Source organism: Erythrolamprus reginae, chromosome 1 (assembly GCF_031021105.1).
Source record: "Erythrolamprus reginae isolate rEryReg1 chromosome 1, rEryReg1.hap1, whole genome shotgun sequence".
Classification (NCBI taxonomy): domain Eukaryota; kingdom Metazoa; phylum Chordata; class Lepidosauria; order Squamata; family Dipsadidae; genus Erythrolamprus; species Erythrolamprus reginae.
In genome coordinates, this window is record NC_091950.1 from 420,974,932 (window position 1) to 420,995,307 (window position 20,376).

General features: G+C 42.5%; 1 protein-coding gene across 1 annotated transcript in view; it reads right to left on the reverse strand.

Moving 5' to 3' along the window:
- LOC139155946 (double C2-like domain-containing protein beta) overlaps window positions 1-20,376 on the reverse strand; it is a 295,913-nt gene that overhangs the window by 227,720 nt on the left and 47,817 nt on the right. Inside the window, exons 7-9 of the mRNA XM_070731359.1 lie at window positions 20,120-20,306; window positions 11,286-11,399; window positions 1,899-2,066 (exon numbers count right to left, since the gene is read on the reverse strand). Of these exons, the coding sequence (XP_070587460.1) occupies window positions 1,899-2,066; window positions 11,286-11,399; window positions 20,120-20,306 (469 nt within the window). The remainder of the gene's footprint in view (window positions 1-1,898; window positions 2,067-11,285; window positions 11,400-20,119; window positions 20,307-20,376) is intronic.

Genomic DNA, 20,376 nt, shown 5'->3' on the forward strand with positions numbered 1-20,376 from the left:
ATATAAGTAAGATTCTACATTTAGGCAAGAAAAACAAAACACACAATACAGTATATGTGGTACATTGCTCAGCCGTAGTAACTGTGAGAGAGACTGTGGAGTCCTAGTGGACAACCATTGGCCGCCCCGAGTCCTTCGGGACTGGGCAGCATAGAAACATAGGAGATTGACGGCAGAAAAAGACCTCATGGCCTCCAGGAAGGACGTCTTCGTGACGTCAAAGCTCCGCCCATGGAATTCCCTATTGGGATTCCCCACCTCCTTTCCAGCCTCCAGATCGGCCGAAAACGCCACCGCCGATCACAAAAACGGCACTCCGCCAAGAGGCGCCACCCGGCTGTAACCTTCTGAAACAGCCGGGCGCTTCATGGCGGCCTCCGCAACCCGAACCCGAACTTCCGGGTTCGGGAGAACGCCGAGAAGCCCCCCAGCTGTTTTAGAAGGTGACAGCCGGGCGGCGGCGCCCAGCAGAGCGCCATTTGGGGACTTTTCCCCCCCCTTGCACACATTAATCGCTTTTACATTGTTTCCAATGGAAAACATTGTTTCATGTTACGAACCTTTCGCCTTACGAACCTCCTTCCGGAACCAATTAGGTTTGTAAGACGAGGTATTACTGTAATTGTATGACAAATACAGTATATATATATTCTAAAAATGCGAGTTCCAGGTACATACGTGAATGATGAGGCAGCAGCCATCTCGATCACCGGAACATAGAAACTTTAATAAAACCACTTAGCTTTCGTTAGCGTGCTGCTAACTTCGTCAGTCGTGAGAAAATCAGTAATGCGCCCGAAGGAAACCCTAGTGAAGGAGGAGTCTTCCTCGGTAATTTACCGTATAAACTGCAGTAATTGTACACACCACTATGTGGGTGAAACAGCTAAAAGGTTGAGAACCCGTGTACACGAACACAAACTAGCGGTCCGGCGTCAGGAACAGCGCTCCCAGATTTGGATACACATGGAGGAGCAAGGTCACGGCTTCGATTTCCAGGGAACTGAGATTCTGGCACGGGATGAAACCAAGGGAGGTCGCCTCCTAAAAGAAGCCTGGTTCTCGAATGAAAATTCTTTAAATAGACACATCGATATGCCATCGGCATACCAGGCTTTAAGGCACCAACAACGACTTAAAGGAGATGGGTCATTAAGATTGGACACAGCCCCCAGCAGAATTCCCCAGGCCAGACATAGAAACCAGCCAAATGAGGGTGGGGTGTCTAACATAGAGGACAAGGGGGGATTAGAACAGTGTAGACCTAGGACGAGGACATGGGTAAAAAAATTGCAAGAGCAGACACGTACCATTATAAAAAGTAACAACGACAATGGGGGGAAGAAAGGAATACCAAACACCTCCGAAGCATTGCCTCACAACTCCACCCCCTCCCTTGGGGAGGGAAAAAGGCAACAGACACGAGTAAAAGCGGTAGATCTCCCTACAGCCAGCAGGATTAAGCCTCACAATTCCACCCCCTCCCTTGGGGAGGGAAAAAGGCAGCAAACACGAGCAAAAGAGGTAGATCTCCCTTCAGCCAGCAGGATTAAGCCCACAATTAGGCTCACCGCAGGGGGGAGGGAAGGGTGTGGCCCCGTGACGCGGGCAATGAGCAGACTGAGTAATGCTTTATAAAGATGTTTGTCTCCCACGGCATTTTAAAACTCTGACGAAGTTAGCAGCACGCTAACGAAAGCTAAGTGGTTTTATTAAAGTTTCTATGTTCCAGTATATATATATATATATATATAGATAGATGCATAGATAGATAGATAGATAGATAGATAGATAGATAGATAGATAGATAGATAAATAAATAAATAAATAACCCACTTTTTCTCCCATCTCTAGCCAAGGGGGGGGGAAAGGTAATTTTTTTTCTTTGCCCTACTTACCAGGAACGCTTCGGACGGTATCACTATCCCCATCTTCACGGTCACTCTGGTAGCCCTCCGGGGCGCTGTATCGCTCGCTGCCCAGGCTGCTCTGGCTTTCTGATTTGGTGCTTCCCAAAGTCTGACCGGTGCTCACACTTGGCGACCGCGCAGCCTCCCCACTGGAAACTGGAGGAAGGAAAAATATGTTATTTGAGGACTTCCATTGAGGACCTGTATACTGCACGAGTCAAAAAGAGGGCGGTGAAAATATTTACTGACCCCTCACATCCTGGACATAAACTGTTTCAACTCCTGCCCTCAAAAAGTCACTACAGAGCACTGCACACCAAGACAACTAGACACAAGGACAGTTTTTTCCTGAACGCCATCACTCTGCTAAACAAATAATTCCCTCAACACTGTCAGACTTTCTACTAAATCTGCACTTTTATTCTACTAGTTTTTCTCATCATTCCTATCACCCATTTCCTCCCATGTTGACTGTATGACTGTAACTTGTTGCTTGTATCCTAAGATTTTTATTAGTATTGCTTCTTCATTGCTTATTTGACCCCTATGACAATCATTAAGTGTTGTACCCCATGATTCTTCACAAATGTATCTTTTTCTTTTATGGACACTGAGAGCATCTGCACCAAAGACAAATTCCTTGTGTGTCTAATCACACTTGGCCAGTAAAGAATCTAATCTAATCTATTCTATTCTATCCTATCCTATTCCGAGTCCTCGGAGAGGGGCGGCATACAAATCTAATAAATAAATAATAAATAAATTCTATTCTATTCTATTCATTTGTTATGTTTGTACAAACTATCATCCTATAGTTGTTTGACAAATATATATATATGTGTATGTGTGTGTGTGTGTGTGTGTAGATTGTTCTGAGTTCGGGTTTTGCCCCGTGTAATATTTTGCATGTCTATGCGACGTTTTGGTGAAATCACATTCAACATCATCAGGCTGAAGTTGTAAGCTTCGTGTGCTGTACATATAGTTATATTTACAGCAGCACGAAGCTTACAACTTCAGCCTGATGATGGTGAATGTGATTTCACCAAAACGTCACATAGACATGCAAAATATTACACGGGGCAAAACCCGAACTCAGAACAATCTACATACATATACTAGTGAAAATCTACGAAAACATATATCTGTATCTGTATCTGTATCTGTATCTGTATCTGTATCTATATCTATATCTATATCTATATCTATATCTATATCTATCTATATCTATCTATCTATCTATCTATCTATCTATCTATCTATCTATGTCACATGGTTTTTTTTCCTGAATTTGAAAATTAAGGGAGACTAGGATAGATCTATTTCGGCCTTATTTTGGCCTCATCAGCTAGCCATACCCACTGGGACTTGAACCTGCAACCTTTGCCTTGTAAGGCAGAGAATTATCCTCTAGGCTACAGTATCCAATCCCTTCAGCTCTGCACCAGGGAAGGGTTACATATTTTTGTGTCGAATCACCCTGGTGTATTGAAGGAAAATCACAGCTCCTTATTTGCCTCTCGGCCCAACTCAGAGCCAAGGCAGGAAATTTTATTGATAGCCGACAATTCTATTCTATGTGTCATGTTTTTTTGCTGAATTTGAAAATTAAGGGAGACTAGGATATATGTATGTATGTATGTATGTATGTATGTATATGTATGTATGTATATGTATGTATGTATATGTATGTATGTGTGTGTGTATATATATACAGTGGTACCTCGAGATACGAACCCCTCGTCTTACTAACAACTCGTGATACGAACCTGGGGTTCAGAAAAATTTTGCCTCTTCTTACGAACTTTTTTCAAGTTACGAACCGGCGTTCAGAGACTGCTGGGAAGCCGCACGGCTGTGTTAAAAGGTGACAGCCGGGCGGCGGGGCTTCCCAGAAGCCTCCCGAACGCCGGTTCGTAACTCGAACAAAGTTCGTAAGAAGAGGCAAAATTTTTCTGAACCTCAGGTTCGGTTCGGGAGGTTGCTGGGAAGCCCCCCAGCCCGGCTGTCACCTTTTAAAAGAGCCGCGCCGCTTCCCAGCTGTCTCCTGAAGCCGAACGGCAAAGCCGAACTTCCGCGTTCGGCTTCAGGAGACAGCTGGGAAGCGGCGCGGCTCTTTTAAAATGTCGCAGCCGGCCTGGGGGGCTTCCCAGCACCCCCCCCGAACCCGGGTTCGGGGTTCGGGGAGGTGCTGGGAAGCACCCCAGGCCGGCTGCGACCTTTTAAAACAGCCGCGCCGCTTCCCATCTGTCTCCTGAAGCCGAACGGCAAAGCCGAACTTCCGCGTTCGGCTTCAGAAGACAGATGGGAAGCGGCGCGGCTCTTTTAAAAGGTTGCAGCCGGCCTGGGGGGCTTCCCAGCACCACCACCCCCGAACTCGGGTTCGGGGTTCGGGTGGGTGCTGGGAAGCCCCCCAGGCCGGCTGTCACCTTTTATAACAGCCGCGCGGCTTCCCAGCAGTCGCCGAAAGCAGTTTTTTTGCGGGGGGTTTTTTGGTTGCACAGATTAATTGACTTTACATTGTTTCCTATGGGAAACAATGTTTCGTCTTACGAACCTCCTCCTTGCACCAATTAAGTTCGTATCTGAGGTATTACTGTGTGTGTGTGTGTGTGTGTGTGTGTGTGTGTATATATATATATATATATATATATATATATATATATATATATATATATATATATGTTAAATGTTTTTTTAGCTGGAATTTTAAAATTAAGGGAGACTAGGATAGATCCATTTCGGCCTTATTTCGGCCTTACTAGGATCTATCCTAGTCTCCCTTAATTTTAAAATTCCAGCTAAAAAAACATTTAACACATACAGAATATAGTTGTCGGCTATAAATATATTAACTGCCTTGTAGTGGTCCTGGGTCGGGCCTAGAGGCAAAAAGGAGCTGTGACGTTCCTTAAATATACCAGGGTGATCCGACATAAGAAAAAAAAATATATATATATATATATATATATATATATATTTGTTTTCGTAAATTTTCACGGGTATATGTATGTAGATTGTTCTGAGTTCGGGTTTTGCCCTGGAATTGAAACAACTTTACATAAAATCAACCCAGATACTGCTAACAAAATCAGACTCCAAGTCACTAATATTCTGTGCTCTAGTAAACCCCCAAAAAGCAACATACAGCAGGAAGAAAGAGAGGCACTTACCAATCTAAAGAAAAACCAGGATATAATAATCCTTCCAGCTGATAAAGGAAACTCCACTATAGTAATGAACACAGCAGAATACAAGGAAAAAATGACAAATCTACTAAAAAACCCGGCCTACAAACTCCTAAGCACAGATCCTACCACCTACCTAGAAAAAACCACCAAATCTAAAATCAAGGCCTCTCCCATCAGCGAAGAAATCCAGCAAAAAATCATCCCCAGAGAAAAATCTTCCATATGTCCAAAACTCTATGGCCTTCCAAAAATACACAAAGAAGGAATACCTCTCAGGCCAATAGTCAGTTCTATAGGCTCCCCTCTACAAAACCTTGCCAAATTTTTAGCCAAATACCTTCAACCATATACAGAAACTATTACCTCATATGTTCAAAATTCATCCCACTTTATACAAATAATTAAAAAACAAAACCTACAACCCGATGACCTACTTGTAAGTTTCGATGTCGTGTCCCTGTTCACACAAATACCTATTACAGAAGCCTTGACAGCTATCCAAGACAAACACAAACCCCCCAAATATATCCTAGACCTTACCAACCACTGCCTGACCAATACATACTTCATCTATAATGAACAAAGATATAAACAAATAGAGGGAGCCCCCATGGGATCACCTCTATCACCTGTCATAGCCAACCTCTATATGGAATATTTCGAAAATAATGCTTTAGAGCAAGCCAAATACAAACCCAAACTTTGGCTGAGATATGTTGATGATACCTTTGTAATTTGGCCACATGGTAAAGAAAAACTAGACAATTTCCTCACTCATCTCAACAGCCTACACCCCAAAATACAGTTTACTATGGAAACAGAAATCAATGATCAACTTCCCTTTCTAGATGTACTGGTCTATAAAAAACCCAATGGCAGCCTAGGACATACTATCTACCAAAAGAAAACCCATACCAACCGTTATCTAAATGCACACTCACACCACCACCCCGCACAAATCACCTCAGTGGCCAAAACTCTCATCACCAGAACCAAACGCTTAGCTGACCATGAGCACTTAAAAACTGAATTGAACAAACTCAAAGATGTACTAATTTCTAATGGATTCAAAGAGAAAACAATAACAAACCTAATCAATAAAGAGACACCCCCCAAAAAACAAGATCAAGAACAGGACAATGGCACCACCATCCTTCCTTACATCAAAGGCACCACGGATAAAATTAGTAAAATTCTACAAAAACATAACATCAAAACCTCATTTTGCACTAACCAAAAAATATCTAATATCCTAAGGAGCCCCAAAGATAAAATCCAATTAGAATACCAAGGAATCTATGAAATCCCTTGCAAAACATGTGCAGCCACATACATTGGACAAACTAACCGAAGAGTGAGCCAGCGCATGGCAGAACATATGAATGCAGTCAAGAAACAGGAGAAGACCTCCTCCCTTGTCCAGCACATTAAAAGAACAGGGCACGAAATTGACTTTGAAAAAACTAAATTACTCCACAAAACAGAGAATTTATATAAAAGAATCTCTCTAGAAGCTATCGAAATTGAAAAAAGATCTTTTTGTTTAAATAAAAGGGATGATACCTCGCGCCTGCCAGAGATTTGGAAACCAGCCTTAAACAAAATAAACACTTCATTATAATCAATATGTCAATCCTTTAATTATTATGATTTTAGAATTTTATATTTGGAAATCAGACTTAAACAAAACACTTCATAATCTTCATGCCATTCCTTCTATAACCATGATTACACCAACCAATCAGATCACAGAAGCATAGTCACCCAATCTATTTGCTACATTCAAAGCAAATCTCCACCCCCACACTACATGCTAAGAAGAAATGTCAGTTGCTAATATTCATTTGCAAAAACACAGAGATTGGAACTCCAGCCTGATGATGGTGGATGTGATTTCACCGAAACGTCGCATAGACATGCAAAACATTACACAGGGCAAAACCCGAACTCAGAACAATCTACATACATATACCCGTGAAAATTTACGAAAACAAATATCTTGCCTCTACGGGGAGGATACTTTCCTACTGACTAGGACCTATGAAAAACTTGAAGTCAGAAAAGCCTCCATCTTATGTGATCTCACATTCCTACGCAACTGCAGGGACAAAAAAATAATTCCCAAATACTTCCAACTAAAATTCCACCCAAAAACCCCAACCATAGAGAGGATCCTAAAAAGAACTGAATTAGCCCTAATCAGAAATGAACTCCACAAAAAAAGATTCATACTTGATGAAATCAACAAAAGTCTACTCTCTCTTCACCTTAAAATCAGTAACCAAATACACCCTTTACTCTGGGATAAATTCAAACAAATATCAATCTGGAGGGCAGAAACAGAAACCCAATACAAAACAGACACACATAATAAGAAACTCCAAATACTAGAGGTACAGCAAAAACCCAGCCCTCCACAACAACTTATGACCAAAACAGTACATAACATATCAGACAAGATACTCACCACTACAGAAACCAATATTCTTTCAAAAGGATTTAATTTTGCAATAACTCCAAGACGAATACCAACTGAAAATATCATATGTGGAATTGAAACAACTTTACATAAAATCAACCCAGATACTGCTAACAAAATCAGACTCCAAGTCACTAATATTCTGTGCTCTAGTAAACCCCCAAAAAGCAACATACAGCAGGAAGAAAGAGAGGCACTTACCAATCTAAAGAAAAACCAGGATATAATAATCCTTCCAGCTGATAAAGGAAACTCCACTATAGTAATGAACACAGCAGAATACAAGGAAAAAATGACAAATCTACTAAAAAACCCGGCCTACAAACTCCTAAGCACAGATCCTACCACCTACCTAGAAAAAACCACCAAATCTAAAATCAAGGCCTCTCCCATCAGCGAAGAAATCCAGCAAAAAATCATCCCCAGAGAAAAATCTTCCATATGTCCAAAACTCTATGGCCTTCCAAAAATACACAAAGAAGGAATACCTCTCAGGCCAATAGTCAGTTCTATAGGCTCCCCTCTACAAAACCTTGCCAAATTTTTAGCCAAATACCTTCAACCATATACAGAAACTATTACCTCATATGTTCAAAATTCATCCCACTTTATACAAATAATTAAAAAACAAAACCTACAACCCGATGACCTACTTGTAAGTTTCGATGTCGTGTCCCTGTTCACACAAATACCTATTACAGAAGCCTTGACAGCTATCCAAGACAAACACAAACCCCCCAAATATATCCTAGACCTTACCAACCACTGCCTGACCAATACATACTTCATCTATAATGAACAAAGATATAAACAAATAGAGGGAGCCCCCATGGGATCACCTCTATCACCTGTCATAGCCAACCTCTATATGGAATATTTCGAAAATAATGCTTTAGAGCAAGCCAAATACAAACCCAAACTTTGGCTGAGATATGTTGATGATACCTTTGTAATTTGGCCACATGGTAAAGAAAAACTAGACAATTTCCTCACTCATCTCAACAGCCTACACCCCAAAATACAGTTTACTATGGAAACAGAAATCAATGATCAACTTCCCTTTCTAGATGTACTGGTCTATAAAAAACCCAATGGCAGCCTAGGACATACTATCTACCAAAAGAAAACCCATACCAACCGTTATCTAAATGCACACTCACACCACCACCCCGCACAAATCACCTCAGTGGCCAAAACTCTCATCACCAGAACCAAACGCTTAGCTGACCATGAGCACTTAAAAACTGAATTGAACAAACTCAAAGATGTACTAATTTCTAATGGATTCAAAGAGAAAACAATAACAAACCTAATCAATAAAGAGACACCCCCCAAAAAACAAGATCAAGAACAGGACAATGGCACCACCATCCTTCCTTACATCAAAGGCACCACGGATAAAATTAGTAAAATTCTACAAAAACATAACATCAAAACCTCATTTTGCACTAACCAAAAAATATCTAATATCCTAAGGAGCCCCAAAGATAAAATCCAATTAGAATACCAAGGTATCTATGAAATCCCTTGCAAAACATGTGCAGCCACATACATTGGACAAACTAACCGAAGAGTGAGCCAGCGCATGGCAGAACATATGAATGCAGTCAAGAAACAGGAGAAGACCTCCTCCCTTGTCCAGCACATTAAAAGAACAGGGCACGAAATTGACTTTGAAAAAACTAAATTACTCCACAAAACAGAGAATTTATATAAAAGAATCTCTCTAGAAGCTATCGAAATTGAAAAAAGATCTTTTTGTTTAAATAAAAGGGATGATACCTCGCGCCTGCCAGAGATTTGGAAACCAGCCTTAAACAAAATAAACACTTCATTATAATCAATATGTCAATCCTTTAATTATTATGATTTTAGAATTTTATATTTGGAAATCAGACTTAAACAAAACACTTCATAATCTTCATGCCATTCCTTCTATAACCATGATTACACCAACCAATCAGATCACAGAAGCATAGTCACCCAATCTATTTGCTACATTCAAAGCAAATCTCCACCCCCACACTACATGCTAAGAAGAAATGTCAGTTGCTAATATTCATTTGCAAAAACACAGAGATTGGAACTCCAGCCTGATGATGGTGGATGTGATTTCACCGAAACGTCGCATAGACATGCAAAACATTACATAGGGCAAAACCCGAACTCAGAACAATCTACATATATATATATATATATATATATATATATATATATATATATATATATATATATATATATATATATATGTTTTTTTCTTATGTCGGATGACCCTGGTATATTTTTAAGGAACGTCACAGCTCCTCCTTTTTGCCTCTAGGCCCAACCCAGGGCCACTACAAGGCAGTTAATATATTTATAGCCGACAACTATATTCTGTATGTGTTAAATGTTTTTTTAGCTGGAATTTTAAAATTAAGGGAGACTAGGATGGTCCCATTTCGGCCTTGTTCTGGCCTCATCAGCTAGCCACACCCTTTCTTTTACTGGGATTCGATCTGGTGAACTCTGCATTGTAAAGCAGACAACTAGGCAAAAAGGAGCTGTGACGTTCCTTAAAATATACCAGGGTGATCCGACATAAGAAAAACATATAGCCCCTCCCTGGTACAGAGCTGGAAGGGTTCTGATCGGATAGCTCTAACTGCTAGTTCTCTGCTTTACAATGCAGAGTTCACCAGATCGAATCCCAGTAAAAGAAAGGGTGTGGCTAGCTGATGAGGCCAGAACAAGGCCGAAATGGGACCATCCTAGTCTCCCTTAATTTTAAAATTCCAGCTAAAAAAACATTTAACACACATATATATATATATATATATATATATATATATATATATATATATGTATTTATATATATATGTTTTCGTAGATTTTCACGGGTACAGGTATGACGGTCTTGGTATATACCTCAGCTACATCAACGACCCCAATTGTTACCCCACTGACTCACCAGGAAGTTTCTACACAGCAGGCAATTGCTGAGCCATCAAACCACACCCAGCCACCAGTATTTATAGAAGGAAGGCAGCTCAGGTCTCGCAGTGTTCGCCTGAGAACAAGGACAGAAACACCAGCCTGAAGATGACGAGTGAGACCTCGTCGAAACGTCGCCAGAAATTTCCAAATCCTACCCGGCAAGAAACCCGAATATACCAAGACCGTCATATATATATATATGTATGTATGTATGTATATAAATATAAATATATAAATATATATATTTATTTATATACATACATACATACATACATACATACACACATATATATATATCTCCTAGTCTCCTTTAATTTTCAAATTCAGCAAAAATGTGACATATATATATATGTGTGTCACATTTTTGCTGAATTTGAAAATTAAAGGAGACTAGGAGATATATATATATGTGTGTGTGTGTGTGTGTGTGTGTATGTATGTATGTATGTATGTACAGTATGTATGTATATAAATATATATAAATAAATAAAATGAATGAATGAGTGAACCAAAATCCATCTCCACTATCAGCAAAAAAAAAATATTAAACCCAACCAAAAATAAACAAATACATAAATAAACCCAGAAATTTTCAACGCAATTGGGATTGTAAATCGAGCACTATACCTTTCCGTCATTTTTCAGTAAACTTGCTCAATGGCTAAAATTCAGCAACCGGAGGGAGTGTGGGAGTCGCACATTACGCACATTCTCTTAACAGTGGCTCACCGGAGTCTGCTGGGTGCTTCTTGATCTGGAAACCCTTTGATCCCACGGACAAGGACCGATCGTCAAAACTGGAGGAGCTGACCTCAGAATCGCTGTCGCTGTCACTGGAGACAACTGCGGGAAAACAAACAAACAAAAGGGCGGGAAGGAAAGGCTGTCGTTAGTCTCGCGTAACAACTGCACCGCTTAATTGCAAAATTTTTGGTCCCAATTGTGCTCTTAAGGCGAGGGCTACATATACACAGTAATGGGCCGCTGCCCCCATTTATATAAATAGTTTATGCACTATTTATTTGAATACAGTGGTATCAAGAGCCGGGGTGGCGCAGCAGGTAGAGTGCTGTACTGCAGGCCACTGAAGCTGACTGTAGATCTGTAGGTCAGTGCTTCAAATCTCATCACCGGCTCAAGGTTGACTCAGCCTTCCATCCTTCCGAGGTGGGTCAAATGAGGACCCAGATTGTGGGGGCACTTTCTGTTAAAAAGTGCTATTGCTAACATGTTGTAAGCCGCCCTGAGTCTAAGGAGAAGGGCGGCATAAAAATCGAATAAATAAATGAATCTCTACCCACAAACGCCTCTACTTACGAACTTTTCTAGATAAGAACCAGGTGTTCAAGATTTTTTTGCCTCTTCTCAAGAACCAGTTTCCTCTTACAAACCTGAGCCTCCGAAACTGTAACCGGAAAAGGCAGGGAGAAGCCTCCGTGGGGCCTCTCTAGGAATCTCCTGGGAGGAAACAGGGCCAGAAAAGGCAGGGAGAAGCCTCCGTGGGGCCTCTCTAGGAATCTCCTGGGAGAAAACAGGGCCGGAAAAGGCGGGGAGAAGCCTCCGTGGGGCCTCTCTAGGAATCTCCTGGGAGGAAACAGGGCCGGAAAAGGCGGGGAGAAGCCTCCGTGGGGCCTCTCTAGGAATCTCCTGGGAGGAAACAGGGCCTCCACCCTCCCTGTGGTTTCCCCAATCGCAGGCATTATTTGCTTTTACATTGATTCCTATGGGAAAAATGGCTTCTTCTTACAAACCTTTCTAAAGAACCCGGTCACAGAATGAATTAAGTTCGCAAGTAGAGGTAGCACTGTATTTAATAGTTTTTTATTGTCCTTCCTTCTCCAGTACCTTAGTACGATCCTTAATTACTTTTAAAATAGGAAATAATCAAATAGTATGTTTTTACCCATAAATGCTTTTAAGCAATTTAATCAATATCTAGAAATTGAATTAAAGCAATTAAAGAAAATTGAGCTACTTGCCTAATCTACTTTCATACTGAAAGTTATGGGTTCTGTATGAACCCATCAAATGTTATTGTGCTCAACAAATAATGCTGTCTATCATGTGTCCTTTTTGTGGCTATTGAAATAATGGCACTTAATCAACTAGCAATCGTTGGAAGAGAAACCTGTCTGAAAAACAAAGGAAAAATCTCAAAAAGCAAGATTTTACTTGCCAATTTTTTACCAACGCTCAATTATTTGGAAGATTTAAAATAGATTTCAAAAAGAATTCTGTTTTGACAGATGAAAGGAATAGATTTTGGGGGAAAAACACATATGCGCCATTGATGAACATCTTATTGCTGAGATAAATTGTTATTGACAATTTATTTATTTATTGGATTTGTATGCTGCCCCTCTCCGTAGACTTGGGGCGGCTAACAACAACGATAAAAACAGCATGTAACAATCCAATTAATAAAACAACTAAAAACCTTTATTATAAAACCAAACATACACACAGACATACCATGCATGACTTGTAATGGCCTAGGGGGAAGGAATATCTCAACTCCTCCATGCTTGGCGGCATAAGTGAGTCTTGAGTAGTTTGCGAAAGACAGGGAGAGTGGGGGCCGTTCTAATCTCCAGGGGGAGTTGGTTCCTGAGGGCCGGGGCCGCTACAGAGAAGGCTTTTCCCCTGGGGCCCGCCAAATGACATTGTTTAGTCGATAGGACCCGGAGAAGGCCAACTCTGTGGGACCTTATCGGTCGCTGGGATTCGTGCGGTAGCAGGCGGTTCCGGAGGTAATCTGGTCCAATGCCATGTAGGGCTTTAAAGGTCATGACCAACACTTTGAATTGTGACCGGAAACTGATCGGCAGCCAATGCAAGCTGCGGAGTGTTGAAGAAACGTGGGCGAATCTTGGAAGCCCCACGATGGCTCTCGCGGCTGCGTTCTGCACGATCTGAAGTTTCCGAACACTTTTCAGAGGTAGCCCCATGTAGAGAGCGTTTCAGTAATCGAACCTCGAGGTGATGAGGGCATGAGTGACTGTGAGCAATGACTCCCTGTCCAAATAGGGCCACAACTGGTGCACCAGGTGAACCTGGGCAAACGCCCTCCTCGCCACAGTCGAAAGATGATGTTCCAATGTCAGCTGTGGATCAAGGAGGACGCCCAAGTTGCATACCCTCTCTGAGGGGGTCAGTAGTGCTTCAGGAAGAGGAAGAGGTGTCCAGATTTTATGCTTAGATGGGGAAGGTTTTGGATATAAAGGATATACAGTAGTCCTCAGCTTACGACGACAATTGAGCCCAACTTTTCTATTGTGAGACCATGGTTAAGTGACCTTTGCTCAATTTTACACACTTGCTCGCCACAGTTGTTAAGAGAATCACGGCAGTTGTTACGTGAGTCAAATGGTTGTTAAGTGAATCTGGCTTCCCCACGGACTTGGCTAGTCAGAAGGTCGCAAAAGGGGACCACGTGACCTCCGGCACACTGCAACCATCATATGTTTGTGTGTATGTTTTCTTTTTAATAAGGGGTTTTTAGTGACTTTTAATTATTAGATTTGTTAGATATTGTGTTATTATTGTTGTGAGCTGCCCCGAAGTCTACGGAGAGGGGAGGCATACAAATCTAAATAATAATAATAATAATAATAATAATAATAATAATAATAATAATAATAATAATAATAATAAACAATATACATAATTATAATTATAATTATTTCGTATTTCATCACCAGTCAGGCGCTTCCCAAGCACCTAGGACTGCGTGATGTAGCGGCGAATTATGGTTGCCGATCCCAGTAAAGCGGACTTTTGCAATTGACAGATGGAGATTTTGTCAATTCCGATGGTTTTCAAATGTCTGCTGAGATCCTTTGGCACTGCGCCCAGCGTGCCAAGTACCACTGGGACCACTTTCACGGGCTTATGCCAGAGTCGTTGCAGCTCGATTTTTAGATCTTCGTATTTCACTAATTTCTCTAGCTGCTTCTCCTCAATTCTGCTGTCTCCTGGGAATAATAATAATAATAATAATTATTATTATTATTATTATTACTGGAACTTGTGCCGAAGCTACCATTTACCAGTGGCAAACAATTGGTGGGATCATAAGCCCGAAAAAGTGGTCGGAAATGAGCAAGCAAAACTACTGTGGGACTTCCGACTTCAGACTGACCGAATTCTGAAGCATAACACACCAGACATTGTGATCATGGAGAAAAAGAAAGTCTGGCATAAGCCCGTGAAAGTGGTCCCAGTGGTACTTGGCACGCTGGGCGCAGTGCCAAAGGATCTCAGCGGACATTTGAAAACCATCGGAATTGAAAAAATCTCCATCTGTCAATTGCAAAAGGCCACTTTACTGGGATCGGCAAACATAATTCGCCACTACATCACGCAGTCCTAAGTGCTTGGGAAGCGCCCGACTGGTGATGAAATACAAAATCCAGCATAGTGATCTCGTTTGCTGTGTTGTACTGACACAATAATAATAATAATAATAATAATAATAATAATAATAATAATATACAAGTCAGTTGCCAGGCGTCTGGATTTTGATCAGTGACTATAAGGATTCTGCAACGGTCGTTAAGCGTGAAAAATGCTCCTGTCAGGCTTTTTTTCAGTCATGCTGTAACTTTGAATGGCCACTAAACGAGCTGTCGTAAGGGGAGGAATATTGTGTTTGAACATTGGGGAAATAGATAGAAAAACGGACTGAAATTTACACTGAATTAGAATTTGAAAGAAAATGTTTACAAAATGATAGAAACATAGAAGATTGACGGCAGAAAAAGACCTCATGGTCCATCTAGTCTGCCCTTATACTATTTCCTGTATTTTATCTTACAATGGATCTATGTTTATCCCAGGCATGCTTAAATTCAGTGACTGTGGATTTACCAACCACGTCTGCTGGAAGTTTGTTCCAAGCATCTACTCCTCTTTCAGTCAAATAATATTTTCTCACGTTGTTGTTGATCTTTCCCCCAACTAACCTCAGATTGTGTCTCCTTGTTCTTGGGTTCACTTTCCTATTAAAAACACTTCCCTCCTGAACCCTTCGACACCAGTTCTCCGATGACCAACAGGCCCGAGCGAACGAGGAGCATTTCACCCATTACGAGGGCCCTGAAAACACCCCTCAGAGCTAAAAATTCAGACTCCTGGCAAATGATTCATATTTATGACAGCGGAAATGTCCCGAGGTCATGTGATCCTTTTTTGACAAGCTAAGTCAACGGGGAAAGAATACAATAGAATAGAATAGAATAGAAATATGGAAGAGAAGAGAGGAATAGAATAGAATAGAATTCTTTTATTGGCCAAGTGTGATTGGACACACAAGGAATTTGTCTTAGTGCAGATTCTCTCAGTGTACATAAAGGAAAATATACATTTGTCAAGAATCATAAAAAACACTTCATGATTGTCATAGGGGTCAAATAAGCAATGAAGAAACAATCAATATTAATAAAAATCTTAGGATACATAGAAACATAGAAGATTGACGGCAGAAAAAAACCTCACAGTCCATCTAGTCTGCCCTTATACTATTTCTTCTTTTTTTTATCTTACGATGGATCTATGTTTATCCCAGGCAGGTTTAAATTCAGTGACTGCGGGTTTACCAACCACGTCTGCTGGAAGTTTGTTCCAAGCATCTACTACTCTTTCAGTCAAGTAATATTTTCTCACGTTACTTCTAATCTTTCCCCCAAGTTACAGAATCCAAGTTACCTAATCCTTTAAAAAAAAAAAAAGCTAGAAATCTTCAGAGGCTTTGTATTTTTCATTTTGGAAAAAAGTTAAATTTAATTTAAAAATCCCCTTTTTAAAAAAAAAAAAAAAACAACCCCAGAAACCTGTAGAGACTTTGCAGCTGTCACAAGCCGAGTGTGACTCAAACAGGCATATGGTGGCTGTTAAATCAATTCCGATGTTCTTTTCAATTTTTTTTTCCTTAAAGGAAACCACCCCCACCCCCCAAATCTACTAGGGTGTATTAGCACTAAACCTCATTATGTGGCTTCTGGGATCCCACCCACCCATCATCTGTTTTTTTCCCGTGGAATCTCAATCGAAGGGCGACAAGCAAAAGGTACAAGCCTCAATTTAGCTGACAAAAGACAGAGGGTGGCTATTTGAAATGGGAAATTGTTCCCACTTTACAATGGGGGGGGGAGAGAGAAGGGGAGTCTGCTGCACACACACACACACCCTTCTGCTATTTAAGCAGCCGGCAGGGAGGAACCATGTAGAAGGCAGCTGTTGGATGGGGAGAGGAGATTATGGAGACTTGAAGCATTCCAGGCCCCCTTGCCGATCCAACTGCCAACCTATCATCTAATTTTTGAGCTAAATTTAACCGGCACAGGCTGGTCTCCCATGAAAGGGACCTCTGGCTGAGAATGTGTCAAGCGGGGAATGGCTTAGAACAATGGTGTATATTAGGGCTGGAAGGGACCCCGGAAGTCTTCTAGTCCAACCCGCTGTTGAAGCAAGAGACCTAATATGCCATGTCGGACATTCTAAATTCCCCAGTGTTGTGGTTAGCTCTGGCCCAGCTCCTGCCTCAAGAACTGTGGATGTGGGGGAGACATCCACATGCTGCAGGCCTGTTTTGCCTTCCCCCCCCCTGGAATCTGCTGATGAAGGCTCCTCTGACCAAGAAGACATGAGTGACAGGGAGGAGGAGAGAGTGGCAGACAGCTCAGAAGGAGATCAATTATCTCTTTCACTTTGTGAAAGAAGAAGGACTGTGAATTGCCTCACAGCTGCAAGCCAAGTATCACAGAACTGATAAGGGACTTGTACAAATTACCAGTTTGTTTGGAGATGAGTGCTCTTTGCTATACCAAAAGAGGGCTTAGTTTAAGTGAATTTTCATTATAAAGAACATTGTTTTGAATTTTCAAACGTGTGTGTGTGTCTGAAATTGTACCTGTGAATTTTCGGGAGGAGTCTACCAGAGAGCCCGACAGAACATCCAGCCAGCAATTATTTATTATTATTATTTATTAGATTTGTATGCTTTAAGAGAGGTAGACTCTACCTCCCAGAATTCCCCAAGCCAGCATATTTTAATATCATTGGACTTCCACTCCCAGAATTCCCCAGACATCAATGCTATAAGAGGGGAGGACTTCCACTCCCAGAATCCTCCATCCAGCCTGCTTTAAGAGGGGAGGACTTCCATTCCCATAATCCCCCAGCCAGCATGATTTAAGAGGGGAGGACTTCCACTCCCAGAATCCCCCAGCCAGCAATGCTTTAAGAGGGGAGGACTTCCATTCCCATAATCCCCCAGCCAGCAATGCTTTAAGAGGGGAGGACTTCCACTCCCAGAATTCCCCAGCCAGCAATGCTTTAAGAGGGGAGGACTTCCACTCCCAGAATTCCCCAGCCATCAATGCTTTAAGAGGGGAGGACTTCCATTCCCATAATCCCCCAGCCATCAATGCTTTAAGAGGGGAGGACTTCCACTCCCAGAATTCCCCAGCCAGCCTGCTTTAAGAGGGGAGGACTTCCATTCCCATAATCCCCCAGCCATCAATGCTTTAAGAGGGGAGGACTTCCACTCCCAGAATTCCCCAGCCAGCCTGCTTTAAGAGGGGAGGACTTCCATTCCCATAATCCCCCAGCCATCAATGCTTTAAGAGGGGAGGACTTCCATTCCCATAATCCCCCAGCCAACCTACTTTAAGAGGGGAGGACTTCCACTCCCAGAATTCCCCAGCCAGCATGATTTAAGAGGGGAGGACTTCCATTCCCAGAATTCCCCAGCCAACCTACTTTAAGAGGAGAGGACTTCCATTCCCAGAATCCCCCAGCCATCAATGCTTTAAGAGGGGAGGACTTCCACTCCCAGAATTCCCCAGCCAGCATGATTTAAGAGGGGAGGACTTCCATTCCCAGAAATCCCCAGCCAGCAATGCTTTAAGAGGGGAGGACTTCCACTCCCAGAATTCCCCAGCCAGCATGATTTAAGAGGGGAGGACGTCCATTCCCAGAATTCCCCAGCCAGCAATGCTTTAAGAGGAGAGGACTTCCACTCCCAGAATCCCCCAGCCAGCAATGCTTTAAGAGGAGAGGACTTCCACTCCCAGAATCCCCCAGCCAGCAATGCTTTAAGAGGAGAGGACTTCCACTCCCAGAATCCCCCAGCCATCAATGCTTTAAGAGGGGAGGACTTCCACTCCCAGAATTCCCCAGCCAGCATGATTTAAGAGGGGAGGACTTCCATTCCCAGAAATCCCCAGCCAGCAATGCTTTAAGAGGGGAGGACTTCCACTCCCAGAATTCCCCAGCCAGCATGATTTAAGAGGGGAGGACTTCCATTCCCAGAAATCCCCAGCCAGCAATGCTTTAAGAGGGGAGGACTTCCACTCCCAGAATTCCCCAGCCAGCATGATTTAAGAGGGGAGGACTTCCATTCCCAGAAATCCCCAGCCAGCAATGCTTTAAGAGGGGAGGACTTCCACTCCCAGAATTCCCCAGCCAGCATGATTTAAGAGGGGAGGACTTCCATTCCCAGAAATCCCCAGCCAGCAATGCTTTAAGAGGGGAGGACTTCCACTCCCAGAAATCCCCAGCCAGCATGATTTAAGAGGGGAGGACTTCCATTCCCAGAAATCCCCAGCCAGCAATGCTTTAAGAGGGGAGGACTTCCACTCCCAGAATTCCCCAGCCAGCAATGCTTTAAGAGGGGAGGACTTCCACTCCCAGAATTCCCCAGCCAGCAATGCTTTAAGAGGGGAGGACTTCCACTCCCAGAATTCCCCAGCCAGCAATGATTTAAGAGGGGAGGACTTCCATTCCCAGAAATCCCCAGCCAGCAATGCTTTAAGAGGGGAGGACTTCCACTCCCAGAATTCCCCAGCCAGCATGATTTAAGAGGAGAGGACTTCCACTCCCAGAATCCCCCAGCCAGCAATGCTTTAAGAGGGGAGGACTTCCACTCCCAGAATTCCCAGCCAGCATGATTTAAGAGGGGAGGACTTCCATTCCCAGAATTCCCCAGCCAGCAATGCTTTAAGAGGGGAGGACTTCCACTCCCAGAATCCCCCAGCCAGCAATGCTAAGAGGGGGGGACTTACTTACTTACCTACCTACCTACTTACCTACCTACCTACCTTCCTTATTTATTTATTTATTTATACATTCATTCATTCATTTATTAGATTTGTATGCCACCCCTCTCCGAAGACTTCCATTCCCAGAGTTACCCAGCCAGCAATGCTAAGAGGGGGGGACTTACTTACTTACCTACTTACCTACCTACCTACCTTCCTTCCTTCCTTATTTATTTATTTATTTATTTATTTATACATTCATTCATTCATTCATTCATTCATTTATTAGATTTGTATGCCGCCCCTCTCCGAAGACTTCCATTCCCAGAGTTACCCAGCCAGCAATGCTATAAGAGGGGAGGACTTCCATTCCCAGAATTCCCCTGCCATCCTGCCGGCTGGAGAATTCTGGCAGCTGAAACCCACCCGTCTTAACATTGCTGAAGCTGAGCTTCTGTTTCTCATTCCCAAGATCCCCCCTATCTCTTATGGGAGTAGGGGTGGCGGTGGTGGTCGGCTAACCTTTTCCCCTGGCCCAGGTGTAAGTGTGATCCATCCCGCTACCCCGGCGCCCCAGCGATGACAGTTCCGGGCGAGGAGGAGGGGGACGAAGGTGGATTTCCTTGACTTTTCTGCTGCGGCTGTCTTTTAATGGCGGGATGCACTTGGGGAGGCCTTTGAAGAACCAGGCTCCGGATCGCTTCCAGACCTAAAAAAGACATTTTTTTAATTAAAAAAAGGTTCAGTGTTCGGACTGCTCCTTTATTTTTATTTCACTT